This window comes from Halichoeres trimaculatus, unplaced genomic scaffold (genome assembly GCF_033239565.1).
Source record: "Halichoeres trimaculatus isolate MK-OKI-2021-1 unplaced genomic scaffold, fHalTri1.1 fHalTri1_scaffold_21, whole genome shotgun sequence".
Taxonomy (NCBI): domain Eukaryota; kingdom Metazoa; phylum Chordata; class Actinopteri; order Labriformes; family Labridae; genus Halichoeres; species Halichoeres trimaculatus.
Window position 1 is genome coordinate 23,297,803 of NW_027437199.1, and position 13,826 is coordinate 23,311,628.

Consider the following 13,826-nt stretch of genomic DNA (forward strand, 5'->3'; position numbering starts at 1 on the left):
AATTAGAATTCTTATGATACAATTTGGTGGTTGTAATTAGTGGAGATGGGCTGGCTCCTCTCCACGAGGCTTGTTAGTGGAAACACAGCTGTGTTAGAGAGGAGGAGGAGAGCAGACACTCGGCTCTGTCAAAGAAACAACAAAATAATGCCTCTCCCCCTCTCCCTTCCTCCCTCCCTCCCTCCCTCCTCTCTGTCGGCTCTCTTTCCCTTAAATCCAGCTCAACTTGGTATCCAGCGTCACCATGTCCAAGAACTTGCCCTCGGCATCGCCTCCCAACTTACCTCAGACACCCACCACGCCCACAGCGCCCATCACACCAATGGCCGGCATGCCTCAGGTGCCGTCAGTGCTGGGAGGAGCCAACGTGCCCAGCATGGGCGCCATGCGCAGACGCCACTCAGACAAATATTCCATGCCTCTGTCGTCAGGTAGGACCAACTACTCAGCGCTGTGCACACATCACGTTTAGGTGGAGGCATGACAGGGAGACAGATACTGCTTCCCACTCTGTGGACTTCAGTCTTCTCCTTTAAACAGTTAATATTCAAATCTAACCACATCATCTAGTTGAAAAGTGGAAACTACACACTCTGCTGCTCTGCTCTTACTGTTTAACAAACACAGACTGACATAAACACACACACACAGGCTTGTTGGTCTTGGATGTTCTGCTGCTTTGTTAAAGCCAGCGTGTATTTAATCACTCTATATGTAAACAGACAAGAACTTCCTCTGTGCATAAATATTACATGAATGTTAATGAAGTTCAAATAATAGTGAAAATACAATATTTATTACATTAAGACATTCCATGTGTTAAGCTCTGCATCTTAAACGTTCGCTCTTTGATGTTTATATTTACTCTCCATGTTTAGTTTGAAGACACATAAATTATTCACCTCAGCCTAACGAACTACACCGATCTCATTTTATGGATGTATTAGTGTTTAAGATCTCTCACGAGAGAGATTAATTAAAAATGCATTTTGTTAGACATGGAAAATGCTGATTTGATGTGCCCCCTCTAACCCCCCCACCCACCCATACCCTGTCCTTTTTCTCCCCCCTTCCCCGCCTTCCTCCTTTTTCTCTCCTCCCCCTTTTAATTTGATGAAACCTTGAGTGAATTCAATACCTAAAGGAATAAAATTTACCAATTATTTCAGGTGGTGACACAGTATTTATTTTTCCAGAGATCGCCCCAAACTACGAGTTTTATAAGAACGCAGATGTCAGACCGCCATTTACTTATGCAACCCTCATAAGACAGGTGAGTGGGAAATAAATTAACTTTGCCTGATTAGATTAAAATTAATTGCTGCATGAATCATGGCTGCTCTCTCTCTCTCTCTTAGTGTGTGTGTATATGTGTGTGTGTGTGTGTGTGTGTGTGTGTGTGTGTGTGTCAGTTACGCAGTCTCGTTAGTAAACCATTATTTGATGTCATCTCATTTTAGGCTATCATGGACTCTGCCGACATGCAGTTAACGCTTAATGAAATCTACAGCTGGTTCACACGCACGTTCGCCTACTTCAGACGCAACGCTGCAACCTGGAAGGTAACCTTGATGAACCCCTCACCCACCTGCACCCTGCTGTGACCTCTCTCACACTACACGCTTCCTCCTCCTCCTCCTCCTCCTGCTTGAGCACATTCTCCGTCTTATTTATTTTTCCACCGTGCTGCCTTTTTTGTTTGGAAATGACAGCCGAAAGAATATTCTGCCTCAGATATCGTTTTCTAATTTGGTGCAATTAATAGTGGAGGCTTGGGCGCAGAGAGGAGAGAGCTCTGACGCACTAATTATACAGCAGCCACTCCATCATCAGCACCTTTTGTTACCAGAGACACCCCACCTCCTACTCCTGAAACCACCTTCCCTCGCATATCATTGGTTAATTAGAAAGAAAGATGGCTGTTTGCCTGTTAACCAGCTCTGGTTGTGTTTGGGGGGGGTCCTCACATGTACACACACACAAAACATAAACTGTGTCTAACTGTGGGGTTAAGGGTGTGTTCATGTGGAACTAAAGCAGAAGGAAGTGAGAATTGTCCTGTCATGGAGGGAGCACTCTTTATTTACCCGCACAAAAGGCCCCATTTGTATATCTGTCCCCACAACTTTATTGTCCTGTCGTCGCGCACAAAGCTGCTGAAAAATGTCTCTCCTGCAGCATGTCGTACCCAGAAGTGTGTCTGCGTGCTGATAAAGAAAGCCTCGCCGAGCGTCAGTGTCTTCTGCGGTTTTATCCCTCGGCCCCTGCGTGTCATTCGTTAGCTGCCGTTAGCCTTTGTGACTGCACAGAGGACTGGAGGGAAAACTGGAAGCAGCCGCTCATCAGCATGCAAGACATGGCGCAGCACTAGATTTAGCAAAGTGAATTAATTTGGATTTGGGATGCAAATGAGCACATGGGCGTGTGATCACCAATTCAGGAGGGCATGCAGAAAGGGTGGGGGCTCTCTCACAGTTTGTTAGGTACAGTACGGGACATGTTCTGCTGTTTAACGTGATGACGTGATGTGTTCTCAGGACTGAAACAAACAATTTAAAAGCTGAAAACAGCGCTTTTGTTCCTGTGAACACCATAGACCTGATGTTCCTCTGACATCAGATCTGTCTTCTCCCACCTCCCACAATAACCAAGGTGATCTATTTACATCTGCACCCCCCCTCACTCCCTTTGTAAGTGTTCGTGAGATGATCAGTGACGGGCTTGTCGTTTGATTAATGGAGAGAATTTATTTAAAAAAAGGAAGAAAAGAAAGAAAAGAAATGAAAGGTAGTTTAATATCTCAGCTCAAAAGAAGGATCTACCCCCCCTCCCTCCCTTCTCTCTCACCCAGAAGCTTATTAGTTCTAACTATATAGCATGCATAATAAAACTGCTCATTTGCTCATTAATATTAAAATTATCATATTCAGAGCCATGGGCATTAAGATCAATCAAATCCTGGGATTTTCAGGTCAGATGCGAGATCTGCTTATGAGTTTTTTTTCTTCTTGGTTTTTTTCTGAATCCCTTTTTCTTTGGAGAGCGAGCAGTACACACAGCAAGCTGAGGGAGATGATAAATATGAGAGGCAGGGATATTAAAGCCAAGGTTATTATTTGTAGAGTCTGATGCATGTTTTAATTATGGTCATCTGGTCTCATTAACACCAGAGCGTGCTTTCTTTTATTTTGTAATTAATCAAAACACCTCACTTCCTGTTTTTAGTTCAACACAGTGATCCTGTAAGAGTGTGTTCAGCCTGACAGAGTGTGTGTGGACACAGATGTGTCACACACCTTCATCTGCGGCTCTTACAGCCTCCTGATGACTGTCTTCTCTGTCATCTTTAAAGCGACGTGTCCATTAGGAGGAATGCTTCTCTGGTGCAGAAAGGGTTACTGACATCACCATTATCAAGGCCAGCATTACCACTTCTGTCACCAGCATAAGCCATTCGCTATGCTGATTACCTCCTTTTAGCCTACTTACTCTGATTGATATGTACTGTGTGCAGGACTTGTAAGAGCATTCGCTCTCACTCAATTTTTGCTAATTAAATCAATGGTGCGTGAATGTTAAGAATTTCTTCAAAATGCGAGGGAAAAAAATCAATTTCCAAGCCGTCTTCTTTTTGATCTCCACTGTTAATGATTGAATATGATTCCTTTTTACCTCGTCCCTCTCTCTGACCTGTGTGTCTGTGTTTCCGCAGAACGCCGTGCGCCACAACCTCAGTCTGCACAAGTGCTTTGTGCGTGTGGAGAACGTGAAGGGGGCGGTGTGGACAGTGGATGAGGTGGAGTACCAGAAACGCAGGTCACAGAAGATCACAGGGTGAGGATTCAGCGACGTGTTCGGAGGATCACAGGACGTCTGAGCTTTCTTTATTCATGCCCTCTTCACTTCAGTTACTGATGCATCTTTTGTGTTCTCGTTTGTGATGCATTCAGGAGCCCATCACTTGTCAAGAACCTGCCCACCAGTCTCGGCTATGGAACTGCACTAAACGCCAGCTTACAGGTACATGTCCACAGAACCCGCGCCTCACAGGCTGCCTGTGTTTGACTGACAGCCAGGACGGCGGCCTGACTGATTGACCAATTGAGTGACTGAATGAGCGAGCGTTCTGTGAACAATGGGCCCTCAGAAGTGCTCACATGCATAAAAGCAAGCAAGTTTTTTTCCTCCCTCTCCCACTCCTCTGCTCATCAGACTCACAAGGCCACCCTGTGGTCGGATCAGGAAGCAACGCTCCCTTCTTCTTCCTCCTCTCCCTTCTTCCTCCTCTCAGCTCTGCCTGCCTTCTTAGATTGATGGCGGCATGTGCAAATGCAAGGGCATGTGCATTAATATTTATCTAAGCTGTCATAAATGATTTGGCTTCATAGTGTACGCCGGCGAGGTGCTCATGGCAAAAACTTTAAAAATTTAATCACTGTATATAACTTTAATGCGCAGCAGGCGAAAGTGTCAGGAGGTTTTTTTTTTATTATTTTGAGGTAAAGTTTTCCAGGGACTTTTTTAATCGCCCTAATGCCCTGCAAGGGCACGAGAAGGGCAGTGGTGGGGAGGTGGTTGTCAGTGAGGTGTCACAGGGGGATAAATAGCCGCAGAATAAAACTTTTGCATCAGACAGCTGCTTTTTTTTGATAATTATCCTGTCTGACCTGACACCTCTTCTCATTCCACACATATCTCCAGATTCACCAAAAGCCTCTTGACCTGATCGCTCCTTAAAGATGCCTTCTCCTGTCTCTGTCTCTCCAGGCCGCGCTGGCAGAGACCTCCCTGCCTCTGCTCGGGAACCCCGGCCTCATGAACAGCTCCACAGGTCCGATGGGAGGCAGCTGTCATGGCCTCCTGGGTGGCGACCCGTCCGGACTGATGGGCTGTAGTCCTCCTGGACTCTTGGGCGGGAGTCCACCAGGACTGCTGAGCGGCAGCCCCCCAGGTACTCTCAGCGGCAGCCCACCTAGCCTGCTGCAGTCAGGCCACGATGAACTGAATGGCTCGCTCGACCACCTGGACACCAACGGACACAGCAGCCCCGGATACTCCCCACCAGTACACATGTGAGTCAACTCATTTGTTGCTGGATGTTGGGTCCAAATCTGATCCATTTTTTGTAAAAGTAAACTTCGTCCTGAAGTTGCTTCATACGTTCTGGTAATTCATGATAAAAACAGAATCTGCTGCTAAATCGTGTCTGAATGACGCCAAACCAAACCTGTCCGACTCTAAAACCCACATCCATCCAGTCCACTGACCCCCAAACAAAGTCAACTCATTATCCCACTACCCACAATCCCCCTCTGCTCTCTCTCTGCACAGTTCAGTTTGAGAGATAATTGTGTCACACGTAGACTCACACATTTCACATTTTTATGAACGCCTCTCTGAGAATGCGAGCACATGCCCCCCCCACCCCTTCACTCTTACACTGGCTTCCCTCCCTGTTCTCGTGCCCTTTGTTAGTTTAATTGCCTGATATTTAACCCACAATTACCAGAATGTTCTTCAGTTTGCCATGACCTGAGGGCAAGGTTCACTTTCCAGCATGTATCATATCATAAGCACACTTCCCTCTCTCTCTGAGGTGAGCCCCATGTTTTGATAACTGTGAGTTCAGCGTCTAAAAATAGGCTCTGTTACACATTTTAATTACACCAGCATCTGCATTATGGGGGTTTAGCCGCCATATTTTATGCAAGGCTCTTCCTATTAATATTGAGCATGTGCAGCATTAATTACCCTAAAAATCTCCTCCGTCCTCGTCCCTGTTTTAATGGAGAAAGAGAGTGTTTGTGAAAAATTCATGTGTGAGTTTCAGGAGCAGTGTCGCACACACACGTACACACACACTCTCCTGTCCATCAAACGTGAGGTTGCACAATCAGCTCACCAGGCCTGTAATGGAGAAAGGATGCACTCAGGCTCTCTGTGAGAGGAGAAAAGAGTGTTTGCTGATGTCCATACATTAATCTTTCTGGACGTGTTTATCCTGCTCTGAAACAGGGTGTGAAGTGGAGCAAAGTCGGCCTGAATCCCAGTGTTCCCACTCTCCCAGCTCATATAAGTTTTAGTAACCGGACAGCATTGGCCTCTCCTCTTTTTATTTTCCTGCTTGCTTTTTCTCCTCTCTGTCCACGCCGCCCTGACACCAGAGGATGAGATGCATTCAACCCCGCCTGCCTTTACACCCCCCACGACAACCTCAAAATGGAAGAAATGTGTTTTTCACGACCGTCTTTTCCAGCGTGTTGTTTAAATAATGGAGTGGCTTGTAGCACTAAACTAAATAGCACATCACCTTTTGAAGGCCTTTCTCAGGAGAGGACTCCTCCAGCAGAAACACCAAGACCATCCAACAATTAGACCCACCCCTCCTTCCCCGCAACGTTTGAAGGTTAATGCTAACTGCTTAACCGCAAACCAGATCGCCCCAGGCCATGCAGGCTCTGTGTGTGTGTGTGTGTGTGTGTGTGTGTGTGTGTGTGTGTGTGTGTGTGTGTGTGTGTGTGTGTGTGTGTGTGTGTGTGTGTGTGTGTGTGGATGCATGTGCATAAAGCTCATGTACACCCTAAGGGGTATGCTTAAAAGAAAGAATACAAGACCAAAACTGCATCTGTAAAATTAGGTTTTCCATCGCAAGCAAATTAGCAACTTTGCACAAAATGAAAATGAGAAGAGTAAAATATTTATCACAGGAAATAAAAACTTCAAATGAAGCAGAAAAACTCTGAGTTTATTTATCTGTAGCATCACAGAGAAGCGTGCAGCTCCTCTTTGTCTCCTCTGAATAAGTCACAGTGCAATGCTTTGGACGTGTTTGATTGGCCCTTCAGTCCTTGCCCCGCCCCTTACTCTCATCAGGCCCTGTGGACTAATGACCTTTTCTGCCTCCCTGAGATACTCCTGCACAATTTCTGCTGCTAATCCCTGATTGATCACACACTCACACACACAGATTCTCTCAGATGTGTGTGTTTATTACGCCCTGCTTACCCCTGAGCGACTCAGTAATGGCAGCTACTGGTCTGCACTGAACAGCTCTGCTCATAAAGTGACAGAGAGCACGAAACACACGGTGCATGGAGCAAGAAGAGAGGAGCAGCTGAGCGTATGTAGCTCTTATTGAGCTGATCAGTGTGATGAAAACACCGAGGTAAACACAAACTGGTATTGTTAGGTATGAGGACCAGAGGTATATGTTTAGAAAAAAACAGCCGAAACAACATTTTGAAATTTTGGTGGTTATAGCTGCAGATTTTTCCTTTTAAAAACTTCATAACAAATGAATAAATGAATGCATCTGGCGTGAAGTAGGTTTGTCAACAACTATTCACACTTTGGGGATGATTGAAAAGGGAGAAGAAGTATTTGATGTAGTCAACAAAATTAAAGATCAAAGAAGATCCTGCAAAGTTTTGTGTTTGCATAAGTTAATAAAAATGATGGCTTTTAAACAACAATAAGAGTGGGTTATAATCTGATCATTTAGTATTTCTTACTGTCAGTATGAACAAAACAGACAAAAGTAAGGTTTTGATATTTCCATCTTAGTCAAGTCACAATCCAGTCATAAACATTTTTCTTACTTTTTCTTTTCTTGTTTTTTTACTATTATTCCTGTTTTGTTGTGATATTTTTATGAATCATCCTCTGTTGTGTTACAAATAGGTGAAGACACTTATTTAAGTGATAAACAATCTGCTTCAAATCATAAAAAACTTTTTAAATTTAAAACCCTCGCTGATCCTTTTTTGTGATGCAGCTGTTTTAAAGAATTATCGCACAACAAGATATTTCCCAGCTGGGTCTAAACCTTCAGATCAATTTGCATCAAAGGTTGCATCAAACAAACACATGGTGTGGTTGGACTGTCTTTTTTGTTTGGTGGTCTGGAGGAGCAGAACCAGTGTTGTTCTGTGTCTCTAACCTCTGACCGCGCTCCCTCCCTCCCTCCCTCCTCTCGCTGCCTGCGTGGATGTGCAGCGCAGAAACAGAAATATTCATCTCTTAGCGCTGCATCCTGCTAAGATCAGCCTCCTCTCTTCATCCCACCACATCAGAATATTAATTTACAGTATTTGGCTCTGAATATTAAAGTCATCTGTACCTTTTAAAATTCTTTTCAAATTCAAAGCCAGCCCGCCCTCCCTCCCCGCTCCTCTCCTCGTGATGAAGGCAGCCCAGGAGAGCGGCTCCGAGACGAGTCCTAACGCACCACCACTTGATAAGTCTCCCTCTCTCTCCCCCTCTGCTCTCCTCTTTCACAGTCTACGGGGATTTTCTGATGCATCCTATGTGTCAGAAATAATTAGGTTTTGTCAGATTTATCATCGTGGCACAAACCCCACTCCCCGACTCAGGGCCCCAGATCATGTTATGCCTTGTTTGTGTGTGACAGCATTATTATTCTTGTTAGTCGCCCAACACTTTCTTTTTCTCCTCCGCCCACTCCTCTGTTGTTCTGAAGGCAGAGACGTCCCGCTTCCTGCGCCGCGGCTGCTTCCTGCCCAGCACTTATTGACAGCGGCTAAAGATATTCATCCATTTAGAGTTAAAAACATGTATCATGGTGTCCGAGCGAACTGCCGGGGCTGAAGTTGATTAATGGCAGAACCTAGCTGCCGGTTTTTCCTCTTGAGGAGCGACACGCACAGCCCCTGCATATTAACGAGTGGCTGCGCTTTCTATTAACTAGATAAAAAAGCCTCTCCTCTGCCTTTGCTCCAGGGGGCTCAGGGATGAGAAATTCTCCATTATTTATCATGTGGCCTGTTTTTTTTCTCCCCCCGCTTTTTCCTTTTTCATGTATTTCAACCTGGTGTCATCAGTAAACTTTTAAATGCCAAACATGTCTGGAACATCACAGCTTATCGGCCTTACAGGGGCCGTGTTTTTTCATGCAATTTTCATGCGCTTACTTACAGTAGACGTGAGGCATCATGTCGAATTAGCGTCTTGCAAACAACATGGTTGTTGCTCTGCTAGATAAGGCATGTAATGGCCTGTTTTCTTTTCTGATACAACAAAATATTTGTCTGCTGGCTGAACATCACACTTTGTATTCTGTGTGCAGCACACAGTGTGAAGGACCAGAAAGCCTTCCTCTGTTTTACACTTTGTTTTAAGGCAAAAATCATCTCAAAACAAAGCTTCTAAGTGCTTAAACTACAAATAAAGAAAAAAAAACACATCACAGTAAAAGAAAGCATCTAAAAAGTCTTTGTTGGAAAAACTTTAAAAAGAAATATCAAAAACGATTGTTGTATTTCTGCAGAAATTTGGGTAACGCTTTATGTTAAGGTCCTGTAATAAGCATTAAAAAGACCTTTGTAAGTACTTATAAGATGCTTATTAACATTATTATTTGTTTATAAGACTATATAACTGCTTAATAAGTGTTTACCTAATCTATAAGCTATATGGAACGTAACCCTAACCCTCTTTGTTTTTAATCTTCTGCTTTTGTCTCTCATGGGGCCTCACGCCTGACCGTTACAATGATCTTATTAAACACTTATTAATCAGTTATATAGTCTTATAAACAAATAATAATGTTAATAAGTATCTTATAAATACTTACAAAGTTCTTATTAATGCTTATTACAGGACCTTAAAATAAAGCGATACTGAAATGGGTCTTAAAAACACCTGTAAGTCTAACACTTCTTGTGCTGTGTCACAGGCCGTCCATTCATGTGAAGGAGGAGCCACTCAACATGGACGAAGACGACTGTCCGATGTCACTGGTGACGACCGCCAATCACAGTCCAGAGCTAGATGATGACCGGGAGCTTGAGGAAGGGAATTTATCAGAGGACCTGGAGTGACTAGGATACAGTTTCCCATCGACGTATCCCTCCACCCCGCCGCACTGTTTGTCTCACACAGACCTCCTGCAAGACTAGAAAAAAACAAACCACTCCACAGTCCAAGAAAACCACAGCTGACTCTCTTCTTTCGTCTCTCTCACCACTGGGACTATTTATTGAGCATGCATCCGGATGGAGACCGGTCCAAAGGAACTCTTTGTTGCAGCCCTTTGGGATGCCCCCTGAACATGACAGGCATGAGATGTCTGGTTTAAAAAATGAACTCTTTGAGACCTATTTCATTCGAGATGGCGTGGCCACGTACAGTACAAGGATGATGGACTCATGGATGGGGAAAAAATCTGAAACAGATGAGCAAATCATGTTCCGTTGAAAGCTAGCGGCCTCATATACTGCCAAAAAGGAAGACGTTTTATGTTTGTGAATAACCCCCTCCCTCCTCCTCCCCCTTCCTCCCAGTAGTTGTTCATGTCTAGAGACAATTGCTGGTTCAATTCAAGTTGTTGCTCTGTTTTCATTTGCACAGGAGTAGTCTCAGAAGTTTGTGTCACTGCCTGTATGTTGCTACTATTATCAAAACCAGTATATTATTTTTAGCTTCTTTTTTTTACCATCTTTGATTTCAAAAATATGTTTTTTTTTAGATACCACCGACTGTAAATGCCATTCCCTAAATCACACCAGAAACAAAACTGCGGTACCAAGACTGTTGTTGCAGCTGTCCAGGAAAAAAGTGATAAAAAAAGAAAAAAAAGTTGGCTTCCAGTCTATTATCTGTTTGTGATTAAAATGAAAAAAAAAACAGGAAAATTAGTTGGGAAAGAAGTTTGTGTAAAGCACCATTTACAAAACAAATGCATTTCTGCATAATTTTCTTCTTGCTGTTATCCTTTACCTCCTTGTACGAAAGCTTTGTCTACCTGCTAACAGTCACAGGCAACAGCTAGAAACCAAAGCCAACACTAGCAATGGCCAATAGCTTATTAACAGAAGGCACCAAACTCCTCTCGGTCTTCTGTGACTTTAAATGAGTAACAAAGAGAAGCTTTTGTTCCACAAACTACCTTTGAAAAACCTCTGGGATTGTTTCATTTAGCCCTATACAAAGATGATCACGTGTTAAGAGATAACGGGAAGGAAATGCTGATTTTGATGTGTAATTTGATAAACTCATAGAGCGTCCACTTTGGAGATCTTTCTGCCAGACGTACTGTAGGTTAAAGGTAATGTGATATTTGAGCTGCAGTCATTGTGTGCTGGTGATTTGCCTGGTAGAGAGCAGCTAACTGTTAAAGTGGAATATGACCAAAACAAAACATTTGTGTATTCAGTGAAAGTGCAGACACATTGTGTTCTTGTGAATTTTACCTTTTTTGTTTTTTTACTTATTATTAGTATTTGTGTTGTTTTGCATTACACATCATCCTTTTATTTTGAAGGGATTTGATTTCCTAACCTGGTGATTATGTAACGTTCCAAGTGGGACTGTCAAAATAATGTCATGTCTCTCTTTCTGTGGCGGTTTTTTGTTTCCGAGCCACGTCGAAAACTGAAACATCGCTAACCAAACAAGAAAAATATCTAGTGAAGCCAAATAAGTCATGATTTCTGGTAGAAATGATGTGGCTAAGTCACCACAGAGAAGCAAATAATAATAGCCATTGCTTAAGAGGATATTAAAGGTGAACGTTAACCTTTTCTAGGTGATATTTGCTTTAACTCACCATCAAACGCTCACCGTGTGGTTCAAAGCTTCGAGACTACATAGATACAACACATGTAGTCTGTATGGGTTGCCAGCTTTTTCTAACACACCTGTAAAAACTAAAGAGATGTAGTGGAGACTTCGCCCCGTCATTTTCCTCACCGCTAATGTCATCTAGAAAAGTGTTGTTGCTTTAATGGTCACTTCTGTTTTCAGTAAACCAAAGTTACACAAAATTCTGCCTCCTCTCGTATGGGATAAAGAAACGGTAAAACAACCACATGGAAAACTAGCATCTACGCTGGTGCAGTACATGCCAACGGACACGCAGACCCAGAGCTAACTGTCAAAGAGTGGCTTTGAAATGTGCTGCAACAAACAACTGACCTAAGTGTACTGTACACTGTGCATATGTGGTTTTCAAGTGTTGTGCCCAGAGCTTAACACGCAGACACGAGCAGTACTGTGCAAACACACACACACACACACACAAACAGATCACACACATACACCAGTTTCACGTCAAAAGGTTACTGGGCCCAGGAACAAAGCTTTTCCCTTCAACACATAGCTGGAGTCAGCAAAACGACTTGAAGACGACGTCCTTAATAATCCTATCACACCAAATAAAAAGGACGCTACGTCTTTAAAAAAAAAAAAAAAAAAAAAAAGGGTTCTCCCACTCACCCAAAAAGGCTTTCAAGAAGCTTCTACCTCTGCACAACAAATTCAGAACAATTACAACAGATTGCACGCCACAGGAGCTGATACACTTTACTACGTTTGTCTCATAGGACGTGGCTCAAACCAACGTTTACATTCCCTGCGTCAAGATATGGAAAGATTTGCATTGTAATAGGTTGTCCTCAAACATTTGTAGAATGATGATGTATAGATTACCTGTAAGGGAATATTGTGTTTTAAAAATGCATGTCAAAAAAATCATTTGGTGGACTGGAAACAAGAACCTGTAAAAGAACATAATAAAAATCATCGGACGATGGCCTAAATGTACGTACAATGCATCAGAGTGCATTACCTCAGATATACTGTTTTGGGAGGGATAAAACCTGTCAGCCACAGAATGCATATTACCTGTAGATTTGCATGGGTTTTGTATAAATTAAGTAAAAAAATGTCTAAAATAGTTGCTTGCACATAATACCAGAAAGACCTCCAGAACTGCGATCTGCTCCTCCACTAGATTTTAGGATTGTCTGGATTTTCTGGGTTGATTTTGTCTGTATTTTGATAACTGTGCATACTTATGTATAAAAAAATGTTGGTGGACCCATAAATTTACCAGACTTTTTTCTAAGAGGAAAAAAAAAAATCTCAGTGTTTCTTTTCTGACTTACCTGAATTTTTACTGTTTCTCTCTCATTGCTCGCTAAGAATAGCAAACCTGCTTTTTCTGCATCTGCTTTGCGTAGCTGTAAGGCTTAACCTAATGTGTGTATTTATTGCTTGTACCTCTGTGCATACTTTATGAAGCATTATGTCTGGCAGTTGAGTCATGTATCCTTTCTACTGCTATCCTTCTCTAATAATTGGGAATATGATCCCCCTATGTATACAGTAAATTGGGACTGTAGCAAACATATGTTTATGTAATTGGTGAAAACTTTTATTTTTTCTTTTGGATTCCTTTCGATTGAGATTCAGCTCCTTTTTTTGATACTTTCATTACTGTGTACTGTGTCCATACGTTAAAGGTTCTCTGACATTAGAAGGTCATGGTTGAGAATTGTAACAGACGTTATTATTTTCTGTATTCATGGCATTTCACTGCTGAATAAAATAAAGGACCAAAACTTGGAATTTGAAAAGCAACTGTCTACCTCCAGCATCAGAGGCTTTCTTTTTTTACACCCCTCACTCCATTGTTACACATATATCTTTTATTCTACAAAGGCACAGCCATGAAAATCTAGCTGGCATTACACTTTTAACGTTTCAGGAGCAGCTACTTCAGAGATGTGAGGGAGAGGCTTGGAAAAAAAAAACAATTAAAGTTTAATGTAAATGTTACAAGGCTTTGTTCCAGCGTGCAGCACCTAGAGTCTTGTTTAGAAGAGCGGGACAAGAAGGCTCTGCATTGCCCACCCCTCTGGACCTGTAATGGGTTTAGCCTTTGTATGATTCAAGCCCACTGCTTTCATGTAGCACAAGCATGTCCCAGTATACACAGAGCACTGCTGCGCACCTTCTGAAAGGCTTTTGTAAGAACCCAGGTCGGTTTTGAAAAGTGGTTTTGACGCAAACCACATTATTAAATC

The 13,826-nt window shown here is 42.8% G+C and overlaps 1 protein-coding gene across 8 annotated transcripts in view; it reads left to right on the forward strand.

Moving 5' to 3' along the window:
* foxp2 (forkhead box P2) overlaps positions 1-13,350 on the forward strand; it is a 106,622-nt gene extending 93,272 nt beyond the window's left edge. For 7 of the 8 annotated variants that reach the window (XM_074697879.1, XM_074697884.1, XM_074697881.1 and 4 more), the window contains 7 exons: positions 221-431; positions 1,170-1,273; positions 1,461-1,562; positions 3,713-3,834; positions 3,951-4,020; positions 4,768-5,072; positions 9,695-13,350. In XM_074697879.1, the coding sequence (XP_074553980.1) occupies positions 221-431; positions 1,170-1,273; positions 1,461-1,562; positions 3,713-3,834; positions 3,951-4,020; positions 4,768-5,072; positions 9,695-9,839 (1,059 nt within the window). In that variant the 3' untranslated portion in view covers positions 9,840-13,350. The remainder of the gene's footprint in view (positions 1-220; positions 432-1,169; positions 1,274-1,460; positions 1,563-3,712; positions 3,835-3,950; positions 4,021-4,767; positions 5,073-9,694) is intronic. The other variant, XM_074697883.1, reaches the window with a different exon arrangement.
* Positions 13,351-13,826: the final 476 nt, after the last annotated feature.